At 43.1% G+C, this 26774-nt stretch overlaps 1 protein-coding gene across 2 annotated transcripts in view; it reads left to right on the top strand.

Moving 5' to 3' along the window:
* The window catches only part of LOC144145659 (uncharacterized), an 82385-nt gene that overhangs the window by 35973 nt on the left and 19638 nt on the right, over positions 1–26774 (top strand). The window contains exons 2-3 of one of the 2 annotated variants that reach the window (XM_077677327.1): positions 21554–21693; positions 25631–25896. In XM_077677327.1, coding sequence (XP_077533453.1) covers positions 21653–21693; positions 25631–25896 — 307 coding nt within the window. In that variant the 5' untranslated portion in view covers positions 21554–21652. Of the gene's footprint in view, positions 1–21553; positions 21694–25630; positions 25897–26774 lie in introns of those variants that run through there. The other variant, XM_077677328.1, reaches the window with a different exon arrangement.

Below are 26774 nucleotides of genomic sequence, written 5' to 3'. Positions count from 1 at the left end.
AGATGTCTGTTCTACATTGGTTTTTTGTCTTTGGCACAAGAATTAGTTTGTTATATTCATGACTTGTGTACTGGGGGAAATAAAATAAATGCGAACGGAGCGCACAGCCTCCGACGCATGCTGCACCATCTGGCTGAAAAGTCGGTAAACTGCGCGCATGCGCACTTCTTCGAGAGCGTTTGATAGTGCGGCCTATATTTATGAGAAATGCTTGATCAAGAAGCGACTCTGGTCGTTTACTTTGAGGCACCTATTCAAGCTGCGTCGCCATTGAGCAGGATGATCGTTGAATAGCATCATGTAAGCTGCAATCAGCCTGCTTCGCGCTTGGCTCCCGAATGTAGTAGATAAGAGGATGCTCAGTGACGACAGAGCATACAAATGCGTCTCAAAATAGATTACCGGCATCACTTCTTTATCAATTATTTCCCCTAACAGTAGGCCACACTCTCAAACACTGTGAAAGAACTACGCATGCCCGCAGTTTACTGACACTGCAGCCAGACGGTGCGGCATGCATCGGAGGCTGTGGGCTCCTCTGTTCGTATTTCTTTTTATCCCCCCTGTACGTTAGTATGATATGAACCTGTATGCTTGAAATTTAGTGTGAGATGAACCTGTATGCCTGAAATTTACATTCGTTTTACATTATTTGGAAGTTTGGCCAGCCCCCTTTACGTGGTTGTCTACGTGTTGTGGGCATTTATACTTAGATGTCGGCGAACTCACTCATGAGTCTACTCACTCAGACTCATTTGGACTCAAACTCACGCGTGAGTTTGAGTTTGAGTGAGCGCGAGGCTAGTGTGGCATGGTGAGTTTGAGCTTGAGTGAGTTTGAGCCGAGTGATCCCGACTGAGTTTGAGTCTGATTGAGTTTGAGTACGCCTGAGAACTGTGAATTCTGTGTCAATTTTGAGTTCTGAGTACATTTTGAGTTTGAGTCCATTTTGAGTTCTGAGTACATTTTGAGTTCTGAGTACATTTTGAGTTTGAGTCCATTTTGAATTTGAGTACATTTTGAGTTCTGAGTACAATTTGACTCTGAGTCCATTTTGAGTTCTGAGTGCATTTTGAGGTTGAGTCCATTTTGAGTATGAGTACATATTGAGTTTTCAGTACATTTTGAGTTCTGAGTGCATATGAATTTTGAGTCCATTTTGAGTTTGAGTACATATGAGTAGCCTAGCAGGCAGCTATGGTTGGCTGTTAAGTTTCATGCGTCACTGTGGGCTCGGAATTCAGGTTACCTGCGGGTACGGCACCAATCGCGATCTGCATGATCGGTTGGGAGGGAGGGGTGTCTCATTTTTTTTAGTTTCTTGTTGAATTTTTATGGCCATAAGCACTTGCTGTATACCCAATTTTCGCGGCTGGGCGCGTGAGTGATAATTGACTGGTGAGGTCATAAAAAAGGGTTGTCTTAACTTTTCCTCCTGACGGATCCACTAAGAGCATGGCAAAGGGTGGTGGGAAAGCACACGGCAGCGCTGGCGTGCTGGTTGTTCGCCTGCTACTGTTAACGGCTTGATATACTAGGGGTCACAAAGGAAGAGGTGAGACCCGAGGGGAAATGGGGGTGGGGGTGGTCCTTCCTCCTGTTTCAAATGAATTAGCTGAATTGACAGGGCAGCGCCCCTTAAGACACAATAATGACCACTTTAGATTGGGTGAAAAGTGAAACTTATGATGCTAAGGCGTGTAAGGTATCAAATGAAAGGTCTGGATTAACGAAATCACGCAGGGTAAATAAAAAAAATGCTTCCTGATTGTAGTCATCAGTCAGTCATAATGAGTCATAGATTGGGTTAAATTTCAAAATGATCCTGCGAGGGCATGTGGGAAATCAAATGCAAGGTCTCGATGTGGGGAATCATTCGGGACAAAAATGCGTTATGGATATATCATGACGTAGTCATGGTAAGTCATAGATTCGGTTAAAATTCAAGTTCATGACGCCAGGGCGTGTGGCGTATCATATTAAAGGTCTCGATGAGGGTAATCACGTGCTTCCTGGTTATTATCATGGCATAGTCAAAATGGGTAATAAATTAGGTTAAAATTCACAATGTTGCCACTGGGTGTCCGGGGCATCAAATTGAAGATTTCGATAAGGGAAAGCACGTGGGACAAAAATGTGGTATGGCTATATCCTGAGATAGTCATAGTTATTCATTGATCGGTTTAACATTCAAATTGATTGCGCTAAGATGTGATGGGTATCAAATTAATGGTCTTGATGAGCGGAATCACGTGGCAGAAATACAAAAATGCTTCCTGGTTATAACCATGAGATTGTCATGGCGAGTCTTATATTGGAGTAAAATTCGAAGTGACCACGCTAGGGCGTGTAGGTATCAAATTTACGTTCTTGACGAGGGGAATCACGTGGTACAAATAAAAAAAAGGCTTCGTAGTTCGAATCATGAGATAGTCATTATGAGTCATAGAATGGGTTAAATTCAAGGTGACGCCGCTGAAGCATGTGGGGCGTCTAATCGAAGGTTCCAGTTAGGGGAATCACGTTGGACACTTAAATAATGCGTCCTGGTTACAGTCATGAGAGTCATGGTTAGTTTGACTGGTATGAATTCCCAATGACCCTCCTAGGGTGTGTGGGGTATCAAATTAAAGGTCTCATTGAGGGGATCACGTGGGACAAATATAAAAATGCTTTCTGGTTATAATTATGAGGATATAGCAAAAGGTATATAGAAAAAGGTAGACACTCACACGCTGACTCACTCACTCACACTCACACTAACACTCACTCACACTCACACTCACTCTCTCACACACGCTCACACTCTCACTCACACTCACACTCAATCACACTCTCACTCATGCACACTCACACTCACTCTCACTCTCACACACTCACACTCACTCACACTCAAATCACACTCGCACTCACACTCTCACTCTCACCCTCTCGCTGTCGCTCTCACTCACACTCACACACACTCACAGTCTCACTCTCACTCACACTCACTCACACTCTCACTGGCACACACTCGCACTCTCACTCACACTCTCACTCTCACTCACGCTCACACTCTCACTTTCACTCTCACTCTCATACTCACTCTCACACTTTCACTCTCACTCTCTCACTGTCTCAATCTCTCACTCTCTCCCTCACTCTCTCAATCTCACACTCTCTCACTCTCTCACACTCTCACGCACTGGCACTCTCACACTCTCACACTCTCTCTCACTCACTCTCAGTCTCTCACTCACTCTCTCACTCTCTCTCACACACACTCTCTCTCACTCTCTCACTCTCACTCTCTCTCACTCTCACACACACTCTCTCTCTCACTCCCACACTCTCTCACTCTCACACACTCTCACACTCTCTCGCTCTCAGACTCTCACTCTCTCACGGTCTTACTCTCACTCTCACTTCTCTCACTCACTCTCTCTCACTCTCTGTCACTCTCTCTCGCTCACTCTCTCTCTCTCACACTCTCTCACTCACACACTCTCTCAAACACACACGCACACACACACTTACACACGCCTGCATGCTGGAAGTTAACAGTTGGTTACGGTGGCGGTCATTGCTTACAACGACAGCGTGGTGTTTTTCCGAGCTACGAGAGCTCATCCCACCTAGCAAATGCTATTAAAACTAATACAAGTGCCTCAGCAAACAACGTGACACTTTTTTGTTTGTCCCACGTGATTTCCCTCCTCGAGACCTTCAATTTGATACCCCACATTCTTTAGCGCCACACCCCTCTGTATTTTCACCCAATCTGAGACGATCTATGACTCCCTTGTCGATATTTTTCTTATTTCTTTTTTAGATTTTTAACATTTAGTTTTATCAATTCTCTACATTTACGCTTTTATAATGATTACAGGTTGAACTTCTGTGATATCTGCATTTTTGTGTATATGCAGGGCGTTACAAGATCATGGCGGGGCTAGGGGGAGGGGTGTACTCGGCAAAGAATGCTACGCAATACAACAGCAAAGGTATATCATGAACGCCTCGCGCTTCAGATATTCGGGGGGACAGTTCGCTTTGACACAAGGAGTTTTTTGAGGATACAGATTAAGAATGCACGGAACCGTAACCCTAAACAGCTTCGACATAAATGAACAGAGCAGTGAGCGCACGTCCTCTCACCCAACATCGAGCCTGGACCGCCTCTGTCATGAACACGAGCAGTTTGGTATCCAATATATACGTACAATTGCTTCCAAACAGCGCTACTCTTCATGGGCAGCAGGTATCGCTCTATTAAATATGCAACGAAAATTGTTTCCGACCTCACAGGAGCTACAGTGTCATGTCGTGGCGAATGCAAGGGTTTGAGCTCACGAATGTCCACCCGTAATATTTTTACCACGCGTGAATTTGAAAACACTGACTGCTAATGAAATCAGAGTCCATCTGACCCTGGGTAAATTCCTAGCATGAGAGAGTTGTGAGGCCATTTGAGTTCTGAATTCATTTTGAGTTCTCAGCCCATTTTGAGTTCTGAGTTCATTTTGAGTTTTGAGTAAATTTTGAGTTTAGAGTCCATTTTGAGTTTGAGTACATTTTGAGTTTTGAGTACATATTGAGTTTTGAGTCCATTTTGAGTTTGAGAACATTTTGAGTTTGAGTACATTTTAAGTTTTGAGTACATTTTGAGTTTTGAGTACATTTTGAGTTTTGAGTCCATTTTGAGTTTGAGTACACTTTGAGTTTGAGTGCAATTTGAGTTTTGAGTACATTTTGAGTTTTGAGTCCATATTGAGTTTGAGTACATTTTGAGTTTAAGTACATTTTGAGTTTTGATTACATTTTGAGTTTGAGTACATTTTGAGTTTTGAGTCGGAGTGAGTTCTGAGTTTTGCGCTCAATGTGAGTTTGAGTTTGAGTTAGCGCAGATGTGCTGCTCAGCATTGAGTATGAGTTTGAGTGAGTGGTGATTCGAAAAAAAAAATTGTGAGTGAGTTTGAGTGAGCCGCGCCAACTTTGCGGTGGTATGTTTACTCTTCAAATACTCTTCAAACTCATACTAGCTGTTCAGCACTGTTTGCTGCTACTGGTTTCTAGATTAAAGGGAAGCTGAAGCGCTTTCCAAAAAATTTGAGTTAGATTAACAGTTGTATACTTTCTTGCGCGCTGATTCCGAATATCACATTGAAATTTATCGTACATGAGTCCAAGTGGCATTTATCTTGCAAAAAGCGCGGCCCCGTTTGAAAGACGCGCGATTCTCGTCTTTTGACGCCCCTGATTGGTTGCGCGCGTCATGACGTCAAAGGAGGACACCCTTCGTCCGCGCGGGTTGTCGGAAGCATTGCGAACGATCGCACGGTTGCCTTTGCGGCAATTAAGCTTGCAGTTTAATTTTCGCAGATGACTGGAAGTTTGTTTTATAATTTCCCGTGCTGTTGGTTCAATTATCTTGGAGCTTAAATTTGCTTTACACGACAAAGAACCCCAAAGCACTGACTGTGACGTCGACTAGTGCGTTCCATCAAAATATTTTTGAATTAGGCAACCAGCATAGGGGCATTTTATACCTTATGTTAATATTAGGTACTGCCTTAAGTGTTTCTTATTATACACAAAGCCATTTATGCCGAAGATTAATGGGCGTTTTATAAACAATCTACCAGCGAAAAGCACGTACGTGCACTGCGCGGACAAATTGCGTTCAAGCGCTGTAAACGTATATGCGAGACACATCTTGCCGGTACACGCATAACCCAACAAGCAGACTCTGCTTCCGCATTTCCTTTGTTCGTTGTCACCCACGCCAGCCCCGTTACTCATCCCCGTACAGAGACCCACACGCGCGCGTCATTTCGGCAGCGGCGCTACGGTGCCTCCGCGATTGCTAGCTGCACTTCGATGAGTGGCGTCTTACTGCTTCACATGCATTTATTCTGAAAACACTGCAGCATACTAGTGCCTGCTCAGCATTATTGGCTGTAGTAGGGCCTGATTTTCGCTTGTGCGTTGCGCATTCTGCTACAATATTACGGCCACCTAGTTATAATTAACAGACCAGTCAGACAAGGCATTTACGTTGTAGTTACGTTACTTAAGATAACAATCACCAAATGTTTGTGATAATTAATCGTTGGCCTGTTTCAGCATTTCTAGATTTAAGCATTTACCGCGCTAGTCGGACAGAGGCCGTATATTTACTCTTCGCTCGTAATTTTTTTAGTATCATCATTATATATATCACCGACTATCACTGAAGCACACTTGAGGTTCAGTGACAACAAGTGCTTGCCAGGTTATAATATGCAACCACACGGAATCTTGGGCAAAAAATTAGGCCCCCGCAGTCAACACAAATTATGGCACGGTGGTGATTCGGAGTGGTGTTTTTTTTTAATTCCAGACAAACATCACCTTATCGTGACATGTATACTTGCAAAATAAGTAATCTGGTTGTCTTGGTTCTTTTACTTTGTGGCAATACTGTTTACCTCTTAGCCGGGAGAGAACTTCTATCATGATTGGCCGCTTGTTTTAGCTTCGCCAAAAAACTGTTTTTTTGAACACTGTCCTGAGCCCATAGGGAAAGAAAACCATCGCGTTTAACGAAACAAGTATTTCCTGAACAAATGTGACTTGGTTTCTGGAATGGAACAAAACATCCCCGACCAAAGTACAGCAGTATTCCCCATCCTTCTTAAATCTAGAATCTAATGTGAACATTCACGTCGGTCGCATTAAAAAAAAACCGTATGGGAGCGGTTTACAAAGTATTTACCGTAGTGTAGTATATTCTCTGTCATCAAGAACAGCCACCTCGGCTGTCGCTTCCGTATGTTATCAAGCATCCCGGCGTAGCATTATTCTGCTTAGGAATACGGCATGATAACGTATGCCTCGTTTGGCGTTCGTGCATACTTTTTGAACACGAAAATTGTACAAATGAGTGCTATCAACCACAACAACAACAAGTATCATTCACAAGGAAACACAGCGAAAAGAGCATGGCCGAGGTGGCCGATCCGGCAGGAAGTCCAGGTATGACGTTTTTCAGCCGGTTTTCGCCCGCGCTCTTCGGTCTTAAGGAATCGCGCGGCGTGATGGGGGCGGGGCATCGGGCCACTTTTGTTTGCTCATTGCGCCGTTCTATTGCATGGATTGCGAAAATATTTCGTACACATGAACTATTCAATTTGTACTTGCTGCTAGTCAACTTTTCTTTTAATTCTAAAACCACTACACCTTCCCTTTAATGTGTTTCCACTTTTGAAGTGCTATACTGCATGAAGTCTCATATGTGAAGTGCCAAGCTGACCATACACTCTCGCAGAAGCACATGAAGCACAGCTCCAAACAAGAAATGTCGCATCGGAAACAAGAAGCCGTAAGTAACAGCAAACCAGTCCTGATCAGCACAAGCGCCCAGGCCACTAAGGCAACCACAGTAGCGTCATCGAATTGTACCATACAGCACGGCTGTACAGGCCTTCTGCAAATAAACTATCACAGAAACAATTCAAAAATTACACTTAATAAAATGACAGTCTCCCATCCTATCTGTAAGTACCTGCAGATGGGTAGTAAGAACACTTTGAAAGTACACATAAAACACAAAAGAGTTAGGGTAAAACAGTTTATATTGACTTCCAAATTATGTAATATGCATTCAGAATCCAAGCACTGTATTTTCATTCCTATTTACCCTGGCCCACAGGGTACACATTGTACAATTACAAGAATAGTACAAATATTTATGACTATAAACAAGTCACACAAAGCAAAAAGGTTGACAAAAATAGGAAGAAAATCAAACATGTAAACCCAGGGTATAAGCACAAGGTAGTTATTGAACTTACAATATTGCACATTAAAATAATTGGGTGAAAACCAGCGCCAGAAAAGTGTGAAAACAAAGAAATGATTGAGTGATGGCTATAAAAACACTGCAAATTTACGAAACTAATAGTTCACATGTAGTGAAAAGTTTGTGGAACAATAAAACAAAAGCACCTAGGAAACACAAAAGTGGTGTTGAGTGGTGGTTGTTAGTGCCATACAAATTTAAGCTACCTTAAACAAACCAACATCTAGGGAAATGGTTATGATGTATAGAAAAGGTATTTATAAAGAAATGACTGTACGGCGGTTATAAGAGCAGTGAACTTTACGTGATAAAATGATTCACACTTAGTGAAATTGCAGGACAACAATAAAACAACAAAAACTTTAGAAACAACTTATTGAATTCTGGTTAAGAAAAAAAAAGTTACACTATTTCAATATTTCACACAAAGTGATATAATTTTGGAACAAACGAAAAAGCGGGCCACACGGAAATGATTAAACAGTAGTTACAAGAAGACAGATTTACATGATTACGTGATTCACACCAAGTGATACGCTCAAAGAAGAATAACACAAAATAAAAACACATGGAAGCACGGAAATGATTCAATGGTGGTTCAATGGTGCATGCCTCCATCATCAGTTATGGTAGGAATTCTTAAACAGTTTGCGTTCTTCATTGTGGCGCCAGAAACTGCCAAAATAGTTGCCGACCGGATTGGTTGAAAACTGAGTAAACATTTCATGGTCCCAAGGCTGAAAGATATTTAATACCGCTTCTACCAATAAAAATTAAGAAGCCGCAGGTTGTCGACAAAGCTGATATTTGCGCAGGATGTGACTGACAATAAAAATCTGGGCCCTATACAGTGTCTGGTGAAAGAATTTGATGTCTGTAACTACACGAAGATCTAGTTACACACAATGCAGGATGCCACTCGCAGGTTAAAAAAAGCTTGTTTCCTGTTTCCCAAACCAGGAGAAGTCCTGCGCCAAGTTGACCGTCAACAGTAGGCTGAGCAGGCGCCTTGTGCAGACTGTTGCAGTAGCACCTCGCTTGCAAGCCAGTTCATCAATCTAGGCATGGATACAGGAAAATATGTTGTTAATACAGCTTTTAAGACAGCTATAATACAGGATGGCCTCCTACCATTGTCCCTGAAAAAGACAGTGTATGACAGCTGCATCCTACCGGTCCTCGCCTACGGGGCAGAAATTTCCAGGCTAACTAGAAGGGTCTAACTTAAATTAAGGACGACCTAGCAGGCAATAGAACGCTAGAAGATGGGTGTAACATTGAGGGACAGGAAAAGAGCGGAGTGGAGATAATTTAATGTCAGCACTGGCACTACTAAGGCAACCTTAACACTAACTATGACAGCTAATGTGACGTGCCACTATATATAAGAACTATATTTCGTGAATGGGGAGGGGACTCTGAGGACATTTTAGCCAAGCTACAGGTCCCATCTGAACTTGCAAAATATTTTTGTGTGTCTATCCTAACCGCTTGGTGGATTGAACTGACAATATATACACGGATGAAGCCATGTCCACAAAATATGGCAAAAAGAAACATGCACAAACCCACACAGCGTCACTGGTATGGACTGCCACTCCCTGCAGCAGAATGGCGAGGTCGGCTAGTTGGTATATATGCATAACTAAACCTTCAAAAAGCACATCACTGAGAAACTCGTCGTGTTGTCCTGCTAGGCCTACATTTTTAGTTGAAGTATACGTTGTACAGCAGGAACCATCAAAGTAGTGCAAGAAATTTTCACAGCACAATCACATTCACACATAGTCTATGTTGCACCAGTTAGCAGCCTGCAACATGTAAGTTAGTAGCAAAGGACACGCCAGACACCAGAATCGTACTCTGCCTTAAACCTGCGAAATCCCAAATGCTGTGTTACTCTGATCACCAAGGTGTGTTACACACTAAATTCATTAAACTGAAAATTTCATAAGTGACAGAAATTTAACAGCCATTTTTGAATATTTTTACTAGGTTCTGAAAGGTTAATTTGCGTTTGCGATGCTGCAGTAAGAGTACGAAGCACAACCAGCGCTGCTCCTACTACTGTACCAGTTACGACATGCGGGTAGTTCTGACATTAGAAATAAATTCGGGTTACATACACGTTGTTCATTCCAACATTTCACGACCAAACTGAGCGTTCGAAAAGATTGCACACTCAATCGAAACGCCAAAAAAAGCATCCAGATGGCATTTTTATCTGATGCTGTACTTTCGGAAATCACTCGATTTATTATTTTATTTTAATGCTACACGCACGACAATCGTTAAATTTATTGTGCACGTTTTTTAACCGAAAATATTATGACAAAAAAAAACAGCATCTGCAGAAACAAAACAAGAAACAACATCACGCTAAAAGTACACAATGTGCGTGTAACCTATACACGCTTATATTCGCAAGCGCGCATATATTAGCACACGCACTTATATTCGCACTCTCCAGCTTCCCTTATTTCATTTCATATCAAAACATTCGCGTAGCAAAACAGGCCAGAACACAAACACTTCACCAAACACAGGGCTAGAAATTGCGCGAGCATTGATTCTGTTTACAAACGCAGCAGCCAGATACAAAGGTTTACCCAGAAATCTCAACGCACAAAGCGAGTCCCTCAAATCGTTAGGGCTAACCGCTTACTCATACCGAAGTTCCAGAGCAACTCTACTGCGTTAAATACATATGACAACAAAACAAGGTTCACTAGTACTCACTTACCTTCACTACTTGGCAGTATTTCTTCGTCCTGTAGGTAAATAAATGGAGTCAAATCACCGAAATAACGAAAGTTGAAGGCGTGCACACCCGTGCCGTCACCGGCCTGTAGCACGCGTATCGATACGGAGTGCAGTTAATGTACAACAGTCGGACGATGGGACTCGACGCGCAGCGACTTCCTGTCTCGTGTTCGTCCGAGGGAAAAACTAGTTCCTGAAAGACACCCACCTTGAAATTGAAAAAATGCGTTGCGAAATAGATGCCCAAGTTGTTGGTAAGTACAGATATTAGTTGCCAATTATATAGAAGAGCTTGAGCGTGGGTATTTTTAAAGAAAACAGTAATTGTACCGACAATCTAGATTACGGCATTTAAGGCAATTTCAGGGTGTGCGGTGGAAATACAGCTGCCGTGGGGTTGTGGGTGCCGTAATTTTACGGTTTGTCCTTAGGCCGCAACCACTTGCAGCGTATTTTCCGCATTTTCACGCGTCGACATCGCCCCGCGTTGACAGCGTCGGGAAGAGGAGGAACAGTAGGAGAGAGAGAGAGAGAGAGAGAGAGAGAGAGAGAGAGAGAGAGAGAGAGAGAGAGAGAGATGACTTTATTTGATGCCAGAGATGGGTTCTGAAGAGTAGACGACTTGGACGGTCTCCCTCCCTCATCCGTCAGCCAGGATTCCTTGGATCCTCGCGGCGGCTTCGGCCATCCGGACTGCTGTAGAAAATTTTTTTGAACAGGTAGTTCGAGCTTCGAAGTGGGCGGGGTCCTCAGTCCAGGACTCCGTTGGTGCGGCCAGCCGTTTTCGCCCTTTCAACCAGCCAAAGCTGCTTACTTAGGTCCGAGCTGGCAAGTTCACTCTCCCACTGCTCCTATGTAGCTACGCCGATGTCTATGCTGTTCGCCAGATATCAGCGTCGACGCAGAGCCAGAAAGCATCCGAAAGAAGGCGACATGGCCCGGATTCCATGTCCATCTCCTGGTATGGGGTCATTAAGTTCGAAGAAAAGACTAATTTGTTTAACGTGCAGTAATTTGGTGCCTTGAGGCAAATCACAAGCTATTTCTGTTCGAAAGTGCGCATTCCTCCGTCTTTCATCAGGGAGATCTGGGGTTTGGGAGAGCTTTTTGCGGGTTAAATACGGGAGCTCTGGTACATCTCTTGTAGTGTTAGGATGATGGGCTTGTCTGCAAGATCGGTGCGTAACGAACAAAGTTTATCAACGCCAGAAGTCTAGCGGAAAATTCAATTTAATTCGCGGCTACCGTAGCTTGCATAGGGGGAATGATGAAGCGCGATATCTTTTCTTGGCTTAAATAAAGGAGCTTTGGTTACATCACTTGCAGTATTATACATCTAATTATAGTCTAATTATAGTCTAATAGTATTATAGTCTAATAGTATTATAGTCTAATAGAGATACTGCTGGGACGTAGACTTTCGGATCTTTTTGGGACGTCCCAGAGATGTTACTCGTTTGCTGGGAAGCTTGTTCCGCTCGCTTGCCATATACAAAAGCATCGTAAGCACGTTCTGCTCGCTAATGATCGCCCGAAGAATGGTGCCCGTCCGCGTCGATACCTTCACGTCTGAAGGCTGCTGGTATTGGACGTGCGGCAGCGGCCTCCTTCCACTAAACGCTTCTGTTTCCCGCTACCGACACATTCTGCGTCGCCCGTTTATAAGCTTTTCTCCGACACTGCTCCCGAACAGCCATGGAACTTCAGCCCACTAAGGGCTGGACCCCGGAAAGTGGCGGGCATCATCGAAACCTCTAAGAATGCTCGCGATGGCTGTTTCTGAGGGTTCAATTTATTGTGACTATCAAGAGAATATTTTTTTTGCATATGAGTTTCTCTCCCGAAAACCAGACTAGCTGAGAGGCGGTCTCTTTGGTCAATCTCTCCAGAGCCATTTTTGGCGCACGAGGAATCGCATTAAGTGATCGTACGCGCCCTAGGAGGAGGGTTCGTTAGCGTGGGTGAAGCCGACACAAAAAAAGACGATGGTGATGAGGTTTCACATCGTCGGATTAGGTGTTGCTTCTTCTTTGGATGAACCGGAATTCTTCTATACTTGGGCAAAGATTTCTGTATTGGTTTCGGCGTAATGGGCGCATGGTCTGAAACACAAAATTCAGACTTCCAATGTAAGGTATGCCCCTTTCAGCGAACGCTCCACCTCTTCATAGAGTTCTGCACATTTGCGTATTTACGATGCTTTGCTGATGCAGATGCATACTTTCCTCGTAAAAGGGCCAGTAAATTAACGAGCGGCAAGAAGACGGTTTGTATTAGTGCTGACAGTAAATTGTAAATCTCCGAATCTTAGACGTGTCAGTGTTATAGATTACGCAACGTCAATCCACAATTATTGGGCCTTTTTTACACAAAACACAAATAACGCAAGGATAACAAGTAAATAGCACTAGAAATATGAGAAATGTGTATGGATCAATAATGCATGCTGGTATTTTTGTAAGAAATAGTTATGGTTTCTAAAAATAAGTGCACGTTTTGTTACCAAACTAGACAATTGATTAGTATTTAACGGTTTCCACTGGATGATGTACATTTACTAAACCAGTTTTGCAAAAAAAGTATTACATGACAGTATCTCAAAACTTCAGTGTATCAGAGAGATGGCATACAGCGCAAAGAGAATAGAAGTTCCGTAATTGAGTTCAAAACAAACTGAAATCCACTGGGACCTCGCAAAAGGTTTAAGGAAAGCGAGACGAGTGGGTACGCCTACTGATACTTTCAGCCGAAAAAAAGTTGACTTGCAGATGGCGGTTTGGCTTTACACATAGAAACGTTTTTAGATACATACAAGAGCGTTTTGAACGTTAAAAGTAAGGGTGTAACAGTATGTCCGGTGGCAAACTACGTTTTCTGTCCACGTCGTGTTTGCGTGACGAGGTAAGTGGGGATATACGCAACCCTATCGTTCATGTTTCTGCCAAGGATATCCCGTTTTGAGAGAGGCACAAGACAAGCACACTCGGTGTGATGGAGAATGGTAATCATGCGAATATATATGCCGCGCATAGCCCTACACGAACCTAAAAGATTTGGACTCAGCCTTATTTACAAAAAGAGTGCAAGAATTGATCCAAAAGTACACTTGACAATAAAAAATTAGGATACTAAAACTTTCTGCAGTGCTAGGACTCGAACACAAGGTGCTCACACATAAATCCTCAAGTTTCTACCTAGTGCCTACCGAGGACGAACTGCGACACATTCTTAGCAGTGTGTTAAAAAAACTGAATTGGACTGTTAGATGTGAACCAGTTCGTAACGCTGGGTGCGTACAGGAAGTTGGATGCTACGGGCTTATACTCACAAGGAAACGCAATCTCGCTTTCCTGTAAAGCGGCATGGACTAACCTGGGATCATATAAAGCAATGTGAACCAGGGAGTGTGCATGTATATAGAGCAATGTGAAACGAGGGAGTGTGGATGTCAGACATTGGTAGTAAAGTTGCGTTCTAGGCTCTTCGGCCGTCAATTGGTACCTGAAGTTAAAATCGCATCTTTTGCGTTGCTGCTCACGCCGCAAGCGAACTATCTCCAGGCAAAGTTACGCCTAGATTTGGGCCAAACAGGGCGCTTATCGAGGGTTCTCAGTCACAGTAATAGAGTGCCGAAAAAGGCATTAAATAAAGGGTGATAATATTGGGAAGACAAATCCGGGATTCGGTTCTAAAGCTTTCTCATTCACATATTCACTAGCAGTGAATAACATACATCTTAATGTTTTGCTATGAGCTATAAAAATATTGCCTAGGCTAGAGAGGTATATGCGATAAAAAAATTAGTTGGGCAGTGGTGGTCTTCTGGTGTAACTTTGATATTCTGGTATGCGTATGCAGGTTGAAAGGTCGCTTCCCTGAAGTCTGTAAAGCGAAGCACTCAAATTGGTCATGCAGTTTCAGAAGCTGTTAGCCAAAATGAAGACATTGTGTTCCTCTTGAAAGATTGGTATACGCAACGTAAGCAACGTATTCTCAGTTGGCATGTTTAAAACTACGGTTATTTGCGTTGCATCCTAAAGATTTGTTATCAATTCGACGAGTTATACCGCGGAGTTTATTGCCTTTCTGCGTTCTTTCCTGCTGGAATTCGATTTCCAGCCTGCTTATTTGTCTTTACGTTCTGAAAAAACCTTTGCCCGAAGCCTGACGTGTACTGTATTACACCGGCCTGCGTAGAAATATTGCAACCATAGTACCAGAAGACAGTTTCAAACAATGACTTTATGTTTTTGCCAAATTACTGACATAGCACAACAGAAATAAATAACATAGAGACAAGTGACATGTAGGGTTTAGTGAATGTGAATGGTAATACAATAAAAATTGTGTAAACGGTTGCCATAAAAATGCCATTGTTTGTCCTATTGCATTGGGCTGCAAATAACCGGGCGGCGGGAGCGCGTGATTGCGTGAACATGCCAGGATAGAAGGAAGAGTATCAATGGTTGATTACACTCGTTATGACCCCACGACTAAAGCAACAACAAAAAAAGCATGTACAGGCGAATGGATGTCTAATGTACATACTGTAATCGAATGTAGTTAACTTTTCATTAAAAGTTAGAAGTAGTTTTCAATTTTCTAGACAAATGTTCATAAAAAGCTTCGAAAAAACTGTCTTTTTGTGGTTACGTCAAAGCTATCCCCTTTTGTATGTTTCCAAATGCTATGTACTATGTATTGTTGAAAAACTGTGAAAATACAGCGTTTAAAACCGTTGTGAACATTGTTGGCATTGAAGCAGTGAAACCTTTCCGACACTTAGGGCCCCGTGCGTGTTAAAATGCGAAAGCATCCGTTTTATTTCAAGGTACGCAATCTCCTATGTTCAACGGTAGGTCGGTCATAATTTTGTCATCTTCCGTAATGAAAACATCAACCAAATGCCATTCGACGATGCCTTTGACAATGCCAGAGAGATATGCCTAGCGCGTATCTAATCCAGTGTCGTAATGGTTGGGGTGGTGTCGGCAGAATGTGGCTTCACCGGCGGCGAGCAGTTGCCTTCCTGTTCGCTGTGCGGCATATTTGTGGTACCTTGAATGTTATTAAGCGGAATTACTTCCGTGGGCAACCACGTCTCCAGTAGGCCTTATGTGGAACGAATGTGTCCCCACATTAGCATCGTCATGGTGCGTTTACCGCGAAAGCTTTCTTAGTTGTGCTGACGGCGTCCTGCCTAAAAACTAATGCATTTCTCCATAAACAGGTTAGTCGACCGGAAAGCTCTTACACAATCTCTGGACGCACAGCGCGTGCGTGAAGTCTGGCTTCAATTGTGTCGAAACGGTCACCTGAAAATCGCGAAAAATCAATGGTTCCAGATAGAAGAATACACGAATCTATCATCAAGCAGGAGTGCAATAGTATACATTCATCTTATAAACTACGAATCGGTATACATTAAAATGGTGCGTAAATGTGGTTACTTAGTGCGGCAGAATCGTCGCATGGGTTCATTCCTAATTTGAGATTTGGGTATTTGGAGGTTTCACGATTGATTGGACGTGCTTTCAGCGATAGTTTTGACGCACTTTTGACGCGTTTTTGATGTGAGAGAGCTGTTGTGAACTCTGAACTTTCTTTCTTTTACGTCCATCTCGTTTTCTACTGTAGGGGTTCGGCACGTAACAAGGAATATAGATTGTTTTGTCTTTTTCCTTGTTTCTTTTATTTTGCTTTCCTAGCCATGCCTTTTCCAACTAAACGTAAAAGATTTTTTATACTGTGTAATAAATTTGCTTGAATTACTCCCGTGCACTCTGAATGTGCTTTCAAGTTGATGACTGAGTCCAATGCACTAGGTTCAATTTTGTATGCTAAAGTCAAAGCTGAGCGATCGTGCAGGAGAGGCGTGTTCTATTGACAGTCTCTGGGACTTCGTTTCAATTCATCGACTGACTCGGTTTACTTCGCTTTATTACTGTTTGTTCTGTCGGCCATGCCAGCCACGTCACGCCCATGGTCGACGCTGCATTGAAAAGCAATAAGCACTTTTCGCTTTATCTTTAAAATGGTTGGTGAGAGTGCCTCTCCTAGTGTAGTCATCTCACCTTAAGGGAGCTTTTGGCCTAGGTATACATTTAAAAATCTGCCTTTTTCTGAAGTGAATACCCCGTATAGTGCTTTCGTAATTTTATGCATTAAGCTATCCTAAAACACGACTTCGTGTAGCGCCAAAAAAAAACGACACAGGCCCATCGCCTCCCTGTATCCTCTGTGATTTTTTGGTGCTATACGAAGTCATGGATTACCGCTACCAACTAGCCCAAACCCAAACTCTAATAAGATGCCCTAAAAGGTAGCGCAAATGGAAATTATTTATTGCACGGCCAGGGTCTTAACGCCCTGCGCTGTCATACGTATGTATAAAGTCGTAAAATAAATGCACATAGTTATGCGAAGGAATGAAAATATCGTCTTTCACATGAAATTCACGCAGTCCGAGTAAACCACTGATAAATCCGCATCACCATAACCTTAAGTTACAGGTGTCCACAATGTAGCAGTATTCCAGGAAAGATGCAAATCTCCCTTCCCCTGTTTTGTAAATGCGTTTTCCGAGGAGAATGTCAGGGCGGCATGGCTCTGAGGTGTATTGAAATGCAAGGCTTCAGCAAGGCTTGGGAGTGGGCTAGTTGGTGTTTTAGCATCTTGAAGTGCAGAGGTGCGCTGCCTGACACGAAACGTAGGACAGGGTTAATACCACAAAAACAGTCAAGGTGAGGCGCAAACTATCAACTGTTTATTATCTTGTGAAGGGGGGTGGTTATATATGACGAAAATGAAGAACATGCACGAAAAAAATAACTATAAAACGCTACACGTGACATGATATCTATTCCTCATTTAGGAAACTTATTTCACGCGCCGAAAGCCGGATTGAAGGGGCACTAACGCAATCTCCCTCCACTCCTGACAACATTGGATATGCTTCGTATATCTCGCGGGTAATCTTGTCTCTGGAGCGGAACAAAATGGTTGTCCCCTCAAAATCGGGCGAACATTTCTTCTCGCACTTCTTAACATGCGTGGCCAAATTTCCATTTGCCGCCAGTTGCACGCATGCATTGTTATGTTCCCGTAATCTGTCGTTGAGACAGCGGCCTGATTGCCCCACGTACGACCTACCACAGGAGAGGGGGATCTTGTATACAATACCCTCTGCGCATTTGACGAACTGGCGCCTGTGCCGTGTGCCACATTCGAAACCTTTTTTCCTCTCTTGATTTGCAGCCTTGCACAGTCCCTTTAGTTTCAACGGGACAGAAAATACCACCGGAATATTATGTTTGGCGCCCACTTTCTTTAGCCGGTTCGCCCGATTTTGAGGGGACAACCATTTTGTTCCGCTCCAGAGACAAGATTACCCGCGAGATATACGAAGCATATGCAATGTTGTCAGGAGTGGAGGGAGATTGCGTTAGCGCCCCTTCAATCCGGCTTTCGGCGCGTGAAATATGTTTCCCAAATGAGGAATAGATATCATGTCACGTGTAGCGTTTTATTGTTATTTTTTTCGTGCACGTTCTTCATTTCCGTCATATATAACCGCCCCCCTTCACAAGATAATAAACAGTAGATAGTTTGCGCCTCACCTTGTGTGTTTTTGTGGTATTAAACCTGTCCTACGTTTCGTGTCAGGCAGCGCACCTCTGCACTTCAAGATGCATTGAAATGGGCGGGCTTTTGTAGCGTTGTTATTGTGGATAATTTTCTATATGGAGCTCTTTGAACGCGTCTGACGCATTAAATTTTATTATTGTTTTAGTCACTTTGTGCCTCCAGCGCCAATATTGTGCTCATGTTGGGAAGGACACAAGAAAACATCAGTTCATATTGCAACAAGTGCAGTAAGGTCAAAGCATGCTGCATCACGTATAACCAATACCGCAACAAACGCGGGCCTACAGATACAGATACTGCGTTTGAAATTACGTTGACAGAACTCAGGTGACAAACACCTACATTGAGAGCAAGAAAGTCAGGTTGACAGGCTAAAAAAACAAAAAGAACATGCATCAGTCTTTTATGTAGCAGTTAACGAAAAAGAAGACCCGTTATAAATTCAACAATTCAGCTAACCCTAACAAAGAAACAGGCAAAGCACTATCAATAGCAGCAACAACCACTGAAAGGAACCGATTCCACTGGAAAGCTGTTTGAAGAAAAAAAGAATTACTGAATGATGCGGCGCTACATCGGTATTCGCGACCTTTGCGAACGTGATCAACTCGTTAAAGGGACATTAAAGGCATTTGAAGGCCGCGTTAAAGGCGTTTAAGAGGTAATAAAGGCCGCTGCATAAAGGTGCTGGATCACTGCGAATGGTACGCTGTCTGAACCTTGGGCTACAGACGTGATGCGCACAGAGCCATAAAATGCTCCTGCAGGAAAACAGATCTCACGAGTAACTTTAGGAGAAAGTTAAAAGCGCCCTGTGCTGTCTTCGCGCCTCCAAATAACGCTGTCACATTCGTTAAAAAGGTACGTGCAACCTCTACCATGGCAGCCAGCAAAAAGTACGTGCTATTTTGTGAAGAAAATACACTTTGCTACATATTCATCAGCACCTCAGCACCGAGTCTTGACTGTTGCGTTGGTATTTATTTTCGATACTCTGTTTATTGTCGTTACTCATTACTTGCACCTAAAAGTCAATAAACTTGAAATTCAAAAAGCTGCAATCGTTGCGGTTTATTTATTTTTGAATTTTCACATTTTTATGTTTGTTTCCAAAAATACCATGGTGTATTATCATTGGGAGGAATATACAGGATAGGGTGCCAAGGTTTGCAAATCCCTAACGGCACCTTCTGAGCTAGTCGTTTTGGAGATGACATGTTGTGAACTCAATTCAAGCAGTTAGTCTAGCAGGTGTTATACAATTGCTTATTAAACATCATTTTACAATAGTTAATAGTAGAAAATACAACATATCGGGAAATAACTGCAAATTCAGAATTTACTGACAACAGAACAAGCAAGAATAAATATTTGTGGGACTTAGTGGGGAGTGGCTCAGAACTTGTATTTTCTTTCGAAGGGCTGAAGTGAACTAGCTACCTTTATTTCCAGTGGCAAAAAAAAGAAAAAGGACGAAATTAAACTAACTTGCGAAAATTATTTCTTACTTTGGGAACAGGAACGGGAAGAAAATGTAGTGGAATTAAAGATAGTCAACATGTCCTGAGGAAAAATGGCTAGTTCCAGGAAGTTATGCAGAACTTTAAAAAACAGAATTTCAAAGCTATACAAATACATCTTTGGCAAAAGTAATAATTCAAGTGGAGTAATGATAGGGAGAGGTTGTCGCATTTTTGAGGAAAACATTGTTATAAGAATTGCCTGTTTTTCAAGATTTTCTTGTGATAACAGGGGATTTTTATACGAACCGCCTCAGGATGTGTTACAATAGGTCAAGTGGCTATGGATAAATGCATAATATAAATCAAGCGGAGTAGTGGTAGCGAAATGTATTTTAGCTCTAAGAAGCGCTCCAATGCCAAATGATACATTTTTGCAAATCGAATAGAGGTTTCATTGCATTGTAACCCTAAGTGTGTACAACTACACCTAAAAGGGCATTTAATTCCGCAATTGGATGAGATTGGGACCTATATGAAGGCAAGGATTTATCTGCAACTTCATATTTGGAGAGTGAAATACCGTTAGAGGCAATTGGGACGAGTTAATAGGCAGCGTGTTATTAGCACACCACTTTTCAAGGGAAGATAAGTCACTTTGAAAATCTTAAATTAATAGTATTGTGTAAAAAGATGGTGGTATCGTCGGCGTATAGAATGCATGTCGAGTGCGTGAGGAACAGCGGTAAGTCCTTCCCGTGAGTTAGAAATGAGCGCGGACCTTAAACCGAACCTTGGGGTACGCCTTTGCTGGTATAAGCAGAGCTAAAAAAAGTGTCACTGACCGAAGCAATTTGCTGTCTATCAGACAAGAAGCTTTGGAACAGCAGAATTGGTGGTCCAGTTGTTTCGTACAGGACAAGCTTGCCGAAGGATATATTGTGATCAATGCTATCAAATTCTTAAGATAAATCAACAAATACCGAAACAGCATAAGTTCCTTTGTCAATGAATAATTTTATGTTGTCGACAAAACATGCCAAAGCTTCATCTGTTAAAAGGCCAGGTCGCAAGCCGAATTGACTGAATTTATTATATTTATTTTTCATAGTAGTTTGACAGCCTTCTTTTTAACTTTTCAAGCATTTTGTCGAGAAATGGAAGTACAGAAATCGGTAGGCTCTTTTCTATTTGCATCACATCGCCTTTTTTGAAGGCTGGAGCAACTTTAGCCAGATTAACCACGCTTGAAAACACAGCGGTTTTGAAGACAAGATTGAAAACGATCGCAAGAACGATTGGACAAATCAATTTGATATGTTTACGATTAATTTTATCTAGGCCCATTTTATACTCATTTTTATACTCATACTCATTTATGCTCATTTTTTATTTTATTTTTATATGTACTCATTTTTATACCCGAAATGGTGGCACCAATTTAAGAAGGGTTGGTGGGAAAGACAAAGAATCATGGCGGATAGCGAGCAAATGTGGCCGTGTACACCAAAGAAGAAGCTTCAGTACTCGGAACGTTGCTGGCGCCAGGCTAGACAAGGACGGAGAATTGGTGTTGTGTTTTGAAAAGAAGCTAAATTACGTTGAAGTCATTCATCTTAGACCTTGATAGAAGACGCCACAGGTGAGGCTCAGCGCATGAAGAGGTGAAAAAGGGTAACTAAGGCTTCAAACAATTATACTGTTTAAAATATACAGAGCATTTTCCAACCACGTCGAGTGGGATAGGTACGTAGCATTTACCAAAAATGTCGCATTGGCGAAGCGTCACCAAAATCATATTTACGGTTTTGAAGCTGATGTAGAATGCTTAAGTCGATTTTGCTTCATTTATTACTTACAGCCAGACTCGTTAAAAGGACTGTTTGCCAGTCATTCGTCGAATCGAGTGAACGAGGCATCCTGTGACAGATTTGCGCAAGCCTAGGCGGAAAGATTCCACATGGCGGGAGTGGTCCTGAATGCAACATCTCTAACCTTGCCGTAAGTATTTCCCCGACAAAAATGCCAAAACTAGAATGAAATTCAAGAATGCACGTCTGTAGATAGAAAGATGTCCAGGGTGCTCAAACCATAAGTTTGCATTGTTAGACTATTCATGCCTAAAATAATACCTGTGCTCTGACGCTTACTAAAGGAGGACAGCAGACCTCTTGAAGGATGGTGGACAAATTGTACTAGAAAAACTGGCAAGCGTATATACCCATTGCCTAATGACGGCGAGTGTACCGGAATCTCGGAAGAATGCAAACATCATCCTAATCCTAGTCCATAAGAAAGGTGAAATGAAGAACTTCAAAAATTTCCGGCCGATCAGCTTACTGTCAGTCGTCTACAAGGTACTTACCAAGGTAATCATTAACTGGATTTCTGGCACCATAGGTTTCAGTCAACCTAAGGAACAAGCAGGGATCCGTAAAGGTTATTCAGCTATGGACCATATTTACACTATCAATCAGTTGATAGAGAAATTCGCGGAGTACACTCAACCTCCAGATATCGCTTTTATAGGTTATTATAAGGCATTTGACGTGGTCGAAACCTCAGCAGTCATTCAGGTACTCCGGAATCAGGGTGTAGACGAGAATTAAGCGAGAATAGTAGAGAATATCTACAATGGGTCCGCAGCTACTATCGTCCTTCATAAGAATGGCGGTGAAATACCGATAAAGAAGGGCGTCAGAGAAGGAAACAACACCTCTCCAGTGTTATTCACAACATGTTTAAAAGTGCCATTCAAAGCATTGGATTGGGAACAAGTGGGCGTAAGCGTTAATGGAGCATATGTAGGTAACGTCAGATTTCCTTTTGACGTTGCATTGCTAAGTAACAGGAGGGACGAATTGCACAGCATGCTTACCGCACGGGAGAAGAAGAGTAGAACCATGGGCCTAAAAACTAATATGCCGGAAACTAAAGTAGTGCTCAATAACCTCGGGAGAGTACAGCGGTTTGAGACAGGTGGCGATGCCTTGGAAGTTGTAACCGAATATATGTACTTAGGTTCAGCGAATATATTGTCCCGTGACAATATGTACTTAATATTTGCGTTGACCCCGGCTCCGACCAATGCGTCAGGGTGGAGAGCATTCGGTAGGCATTCCCAGACAATTAATGGCAGCCTAGCATTGCCCTTAAAAAGGAACTGTATGACGGCGGGATATTTCCGGCACTCACCTGCGGGGCAGAAACTTGGCAGCCCACTAAAAGGGTTCAACTTAAATTGAGGACGACTAAGCTAGCAATGGAACGGAAGATAATAGGGGTAACATTCAGAAACAAGAAGACATCGGAGTTGGTCAGGGAACAAACGGGTGTTGTTACGGACATATTAGTATAAGTTAGGAATGGGTGTGGGGAGGGCATGTAATGCGAAGGCAAGATAACCATTCTCCATTAAGGGTAAGAGAGTGGATCCCTAGAGAAGGCACAGGGCAACAAAAGGTTAAATAGGCAGATTAGATCATAAAGTTTGCGGGGATAAATTGGTCGCATTTAGCACAAGACCGAGCAAATTGGAGATCTGTGGGAGAGGCCTCTGCCCTGAAGTGGGCTTAGATAGGCTGATGATAATGCGGATGGTGATGATAATGATGAAAGGATGCCGGCCTGTCAACTATACCTTACTCCATCCCAATCGTAAGTTGGTTGAAAATATATTTTCCCACGAGGTCGCGGGTTCGATTCCCGGCCGCGGCGGCTGCTTTTCTGATGGAGGCGAAAAGCAAAAACGCCCATGTGTACGAGATTTCGGCGCACGATAAAGATCCCCAGGTGGTCAAAATTAATCCGGAGCCCTCCACTACGGCGCGCCTCATCGCCTGCGTTGCGTCGGCGCGTTAAACGCCACAATCAGAAAATATATTTTCCGTTTTTCGTTTGATGCGTATCTATCAAAGCCATGTCATCATCCATGTGTAACCATCTTTTATGCGCATGTTGATTTGGTTTAATTTACAGCTACGGCGTAATCAAGCGCCTTGTTTTGTCACTAAGGTTACATGGGGGAGTCATCCCAGGAACGAGCTCGTTGCCTTCGTCAAGGAGGGGTAGCATGGTAAATGAGCGGCGAGCAGTAGAAGTGCCTCCAGTACGCACGACGAAAAGCCAATAGCAAAACCTAACTGCTTTACGGCATGGCGAAAAGAGAGCAGCGACGATACATGAGAAGCCACGTGGCGTGCTTGCAACGTGAGTCAGACGTCTTAATCTGACTCACGTTGAGTACGTCTTAATCCGATGCCGACGACGTACTGACTCCCATCCCCGAAAGGTGACAATTTTTAACCAATTTGTCCCATCGGGAGAAAATGTGTCCAGCGTACTGTCCACAGAAAGAAAAGTACATATATTCGAAACACATCTTCTCTAATGCAGTTCCTAGATGCAGACAATGTCCTTTAAATTAGTGGCGAGGTTTGCGGAATTCAGCGCATTCTTCGCCGAAGAAATGTTGTGGGGGCGATGAGTCATGCGGGACATGGCCGCTGCTTGCATAGGTGGTATAGGTGGCATTAGCGACCGACCTCGAGGGTACGCATCATTGATAAGTGCAGACGTGTTCTAGGAGGAGCTTGCCTCACCGCAACACAGGAAACTTTATTGCAGTGCACGAAACTTGTATCACGGGTGCACAGGGTACCGGTGAAGCATTTCGCTCTGAATCGTAACACTAGCAGAACGGACGCTACGGACAATTCACTGGCCTAAAGGGGCGAAGATAACAGCCGTGGCGGGGCGCTTTAACTACTTAAGCGCATTTACTGGCACAACTCAAAAATTCTTAGTCAGCGCACGCCTCACACACCATTCTCTCAACCAGGAGCCACTTGAAGTGCTGAGTTGGGCGTGGAATCGACTGTGAGCCCAAGGACGTTAGAAATGTACACCGTAGTGCGTTTCCACTCTTTCGCTCACGCAGCAGAAGACGTCATTGATTTTCTTTTTTTTCGTTCGGCTAGCAGTGAACAGCTGAGACAGCCAGAAATGCTGCGTATTTTTACCGGTTACCTCTTGTCGTCCTTGACGTTCTGGAAAGCTCGTCGCCCGCAAATGAGGAACATGGGGCGACAGTTTTGCGTTTAATTGTGGGTATAAGTGTGCCTGTTTCCCCAAAGCTTATTGCCGGCGCGATTATAACGGTAGGCCAGGTGCTAGCTAAAAAGAAGAAGAAAAACCAAGTCGAATTCTGTGAACCAAAGTATGGGCAAAAAAAACATGGGAGAAAACAGAATCGTGACATGACGAAAGACAAATTAACTTTGGTGCCCCATATATAGGAGTACATTTTACCTTCCGTGCGTTCATTATGCGTGTTTCTGCCCTACTCAGTATCCCTTCATCTCTTTCACAGAGCCGCGGAGACTAAAAAAAGAACGCTCAGACAGCACCTGTCACCCGACAGGTAAATTTTGCAGAACACGAAGCAATAAATTCAGCACAAAATTGGCCCCTGGGTATATTAAAATGTTTGACATTTCAATTCTTTCCAAACGTCAGGTTGTGGCGAGCTCAGCTCTACTCTCGGTGTCCAAAGCAGTTGATGCGTCACTGCACGTGGTTAGTGAGAAATAAAATTCAAGAGTGTTCACGTTACTGAGTAGATGAAATCCTTGAATTTCTCAAACTACTAAGCGCAACTGGAATGCGCTCGAGTCAATTCGCTGTTTCCAGGCAATTATTCGCGTAGGTTTTGTGGGAAATACTGAAAATATCGGAACATGTTAAGAACTTCTTTATTTCAGTTATTTTGCGCTAAGCTGTAAATGCAAGCAACCGGATATTCTTGCCATAAAATTGGCTCGCCATCTTGATATGACGCTACAACGCGTGGCCTAAATGTGTTTTGATTTTTGCTTCTCTCATCTCGTATCAAAACTTAGTTTCTAACAATACCACTCGTTTGGTTTTCGGCTGCCAGAAACAATGAAATTACCCCGACTGCAGCGTTACCCAATGGCGAGGCTCGATCTACAAGGTCACTACCGGCACCTATTGCGAAAGCTACACCGAAGACTGACAGATGCTGGAACAAATCAGCGCTTGCCTGCGCGGCCACAATATTGACGGCTGCCACGCACTCAAACTCCGGCTTCTTCTTTGTTGCTTTCATGAGGTTGTTCGACGCCAACCGTGAAACCGCAGCCTGGCCTACAAGCATCTTCCAAGCAGGCGACGAATCTTGTGGTGAGTTTCTATTCTCAAAGTGACATGAGGCTGCGCTAGGATTGCCTGGAGAAAACGTTCCCATCATTCACAAATGCCGCAAGCAGTGTTGGGCAATCTTTTAAGGGTTCCCCGCGCCGTATGCTCATGGGTTCGTTATTGCAGAAACGCTCAATCAGTGAGTACACGGCCCTAAATTCAGGTGTTACAGATATAAAACTCCGGTTTTGTGTAAAAGGCAGCGGAAAAGCCGCAAGTGATACAAAAAGCAAAAGAAAAGAGTAGCATTACTTTAAAGCAATGTTTAGAAGAGTGTTGCCAGATTGGGAATTATATACTTTTTTAATGAGTTTACAAAACATTTTTGTAGCGTGTAGGGTTCTTCTAGAAAGAGGAGAAGATACGTACTGTATCAGTGTGTTGAGAGAGATTTCGAGGCATGGGAGTACTTTTAAAGCGTGGCACTCTCTGAAGCAATAATTGCCTCGCTATCCGTGATTCTCGCAGCAAAGGAAAGCTAGCAAGATTTCATGAATTCTTGTTGGCTGTGAACTCACGCTTGCACCAGAAAAATGTTCGCGAGGGCCGCACCACGTTACCTGGGAGGATGTAAAGAGATACCCATGCACAGATGTAAATATAGCCAAAGTAGAGCGCAGCAGAGCGAAAAGGGGACAGGAGTATGCGACAGCTCGACATTAGAACTACCGCCACCCGTTTGAGGTCCAACGTCACGAGTCGAAACTGGTACACGCGGATTGATTTAAAATGAGGTTGAGGTTCCGTAAGTCTTCCTATGCTCCAACTCTTAGGTTGCCTAGACGCTGATCCTAAACATAGGATAACCCTTCAACACTTCTAAAAGATGCAGAACTAGAGAACTTTGCAACAAGGCGTAA

The sequence above is a fragment of the Haemaphysalis longicornis genome, unplaced genomic scaffold, assembly GCF_048455015.1.
Source record: "Haemaphysalis longicornis isolate Haplotype H1 unplaced genomic scaffold, Haemaphysalis longicornis Haplotype H1 scaffold_7, whole genome shotgun sequence".
Classification (NCBI taxonomy): Eukaryota; Metazoa; Arthropoda; class Arachnida; order Ixodida; family Ixodidae; genus Haemaphysalis; species Haemaphysalis longicornis.
The sequence above is the reverse complement of the archived record's forward strand: the minus strand, read 5'-3'. Positions and strand labels throughout refer to the sequence as shown.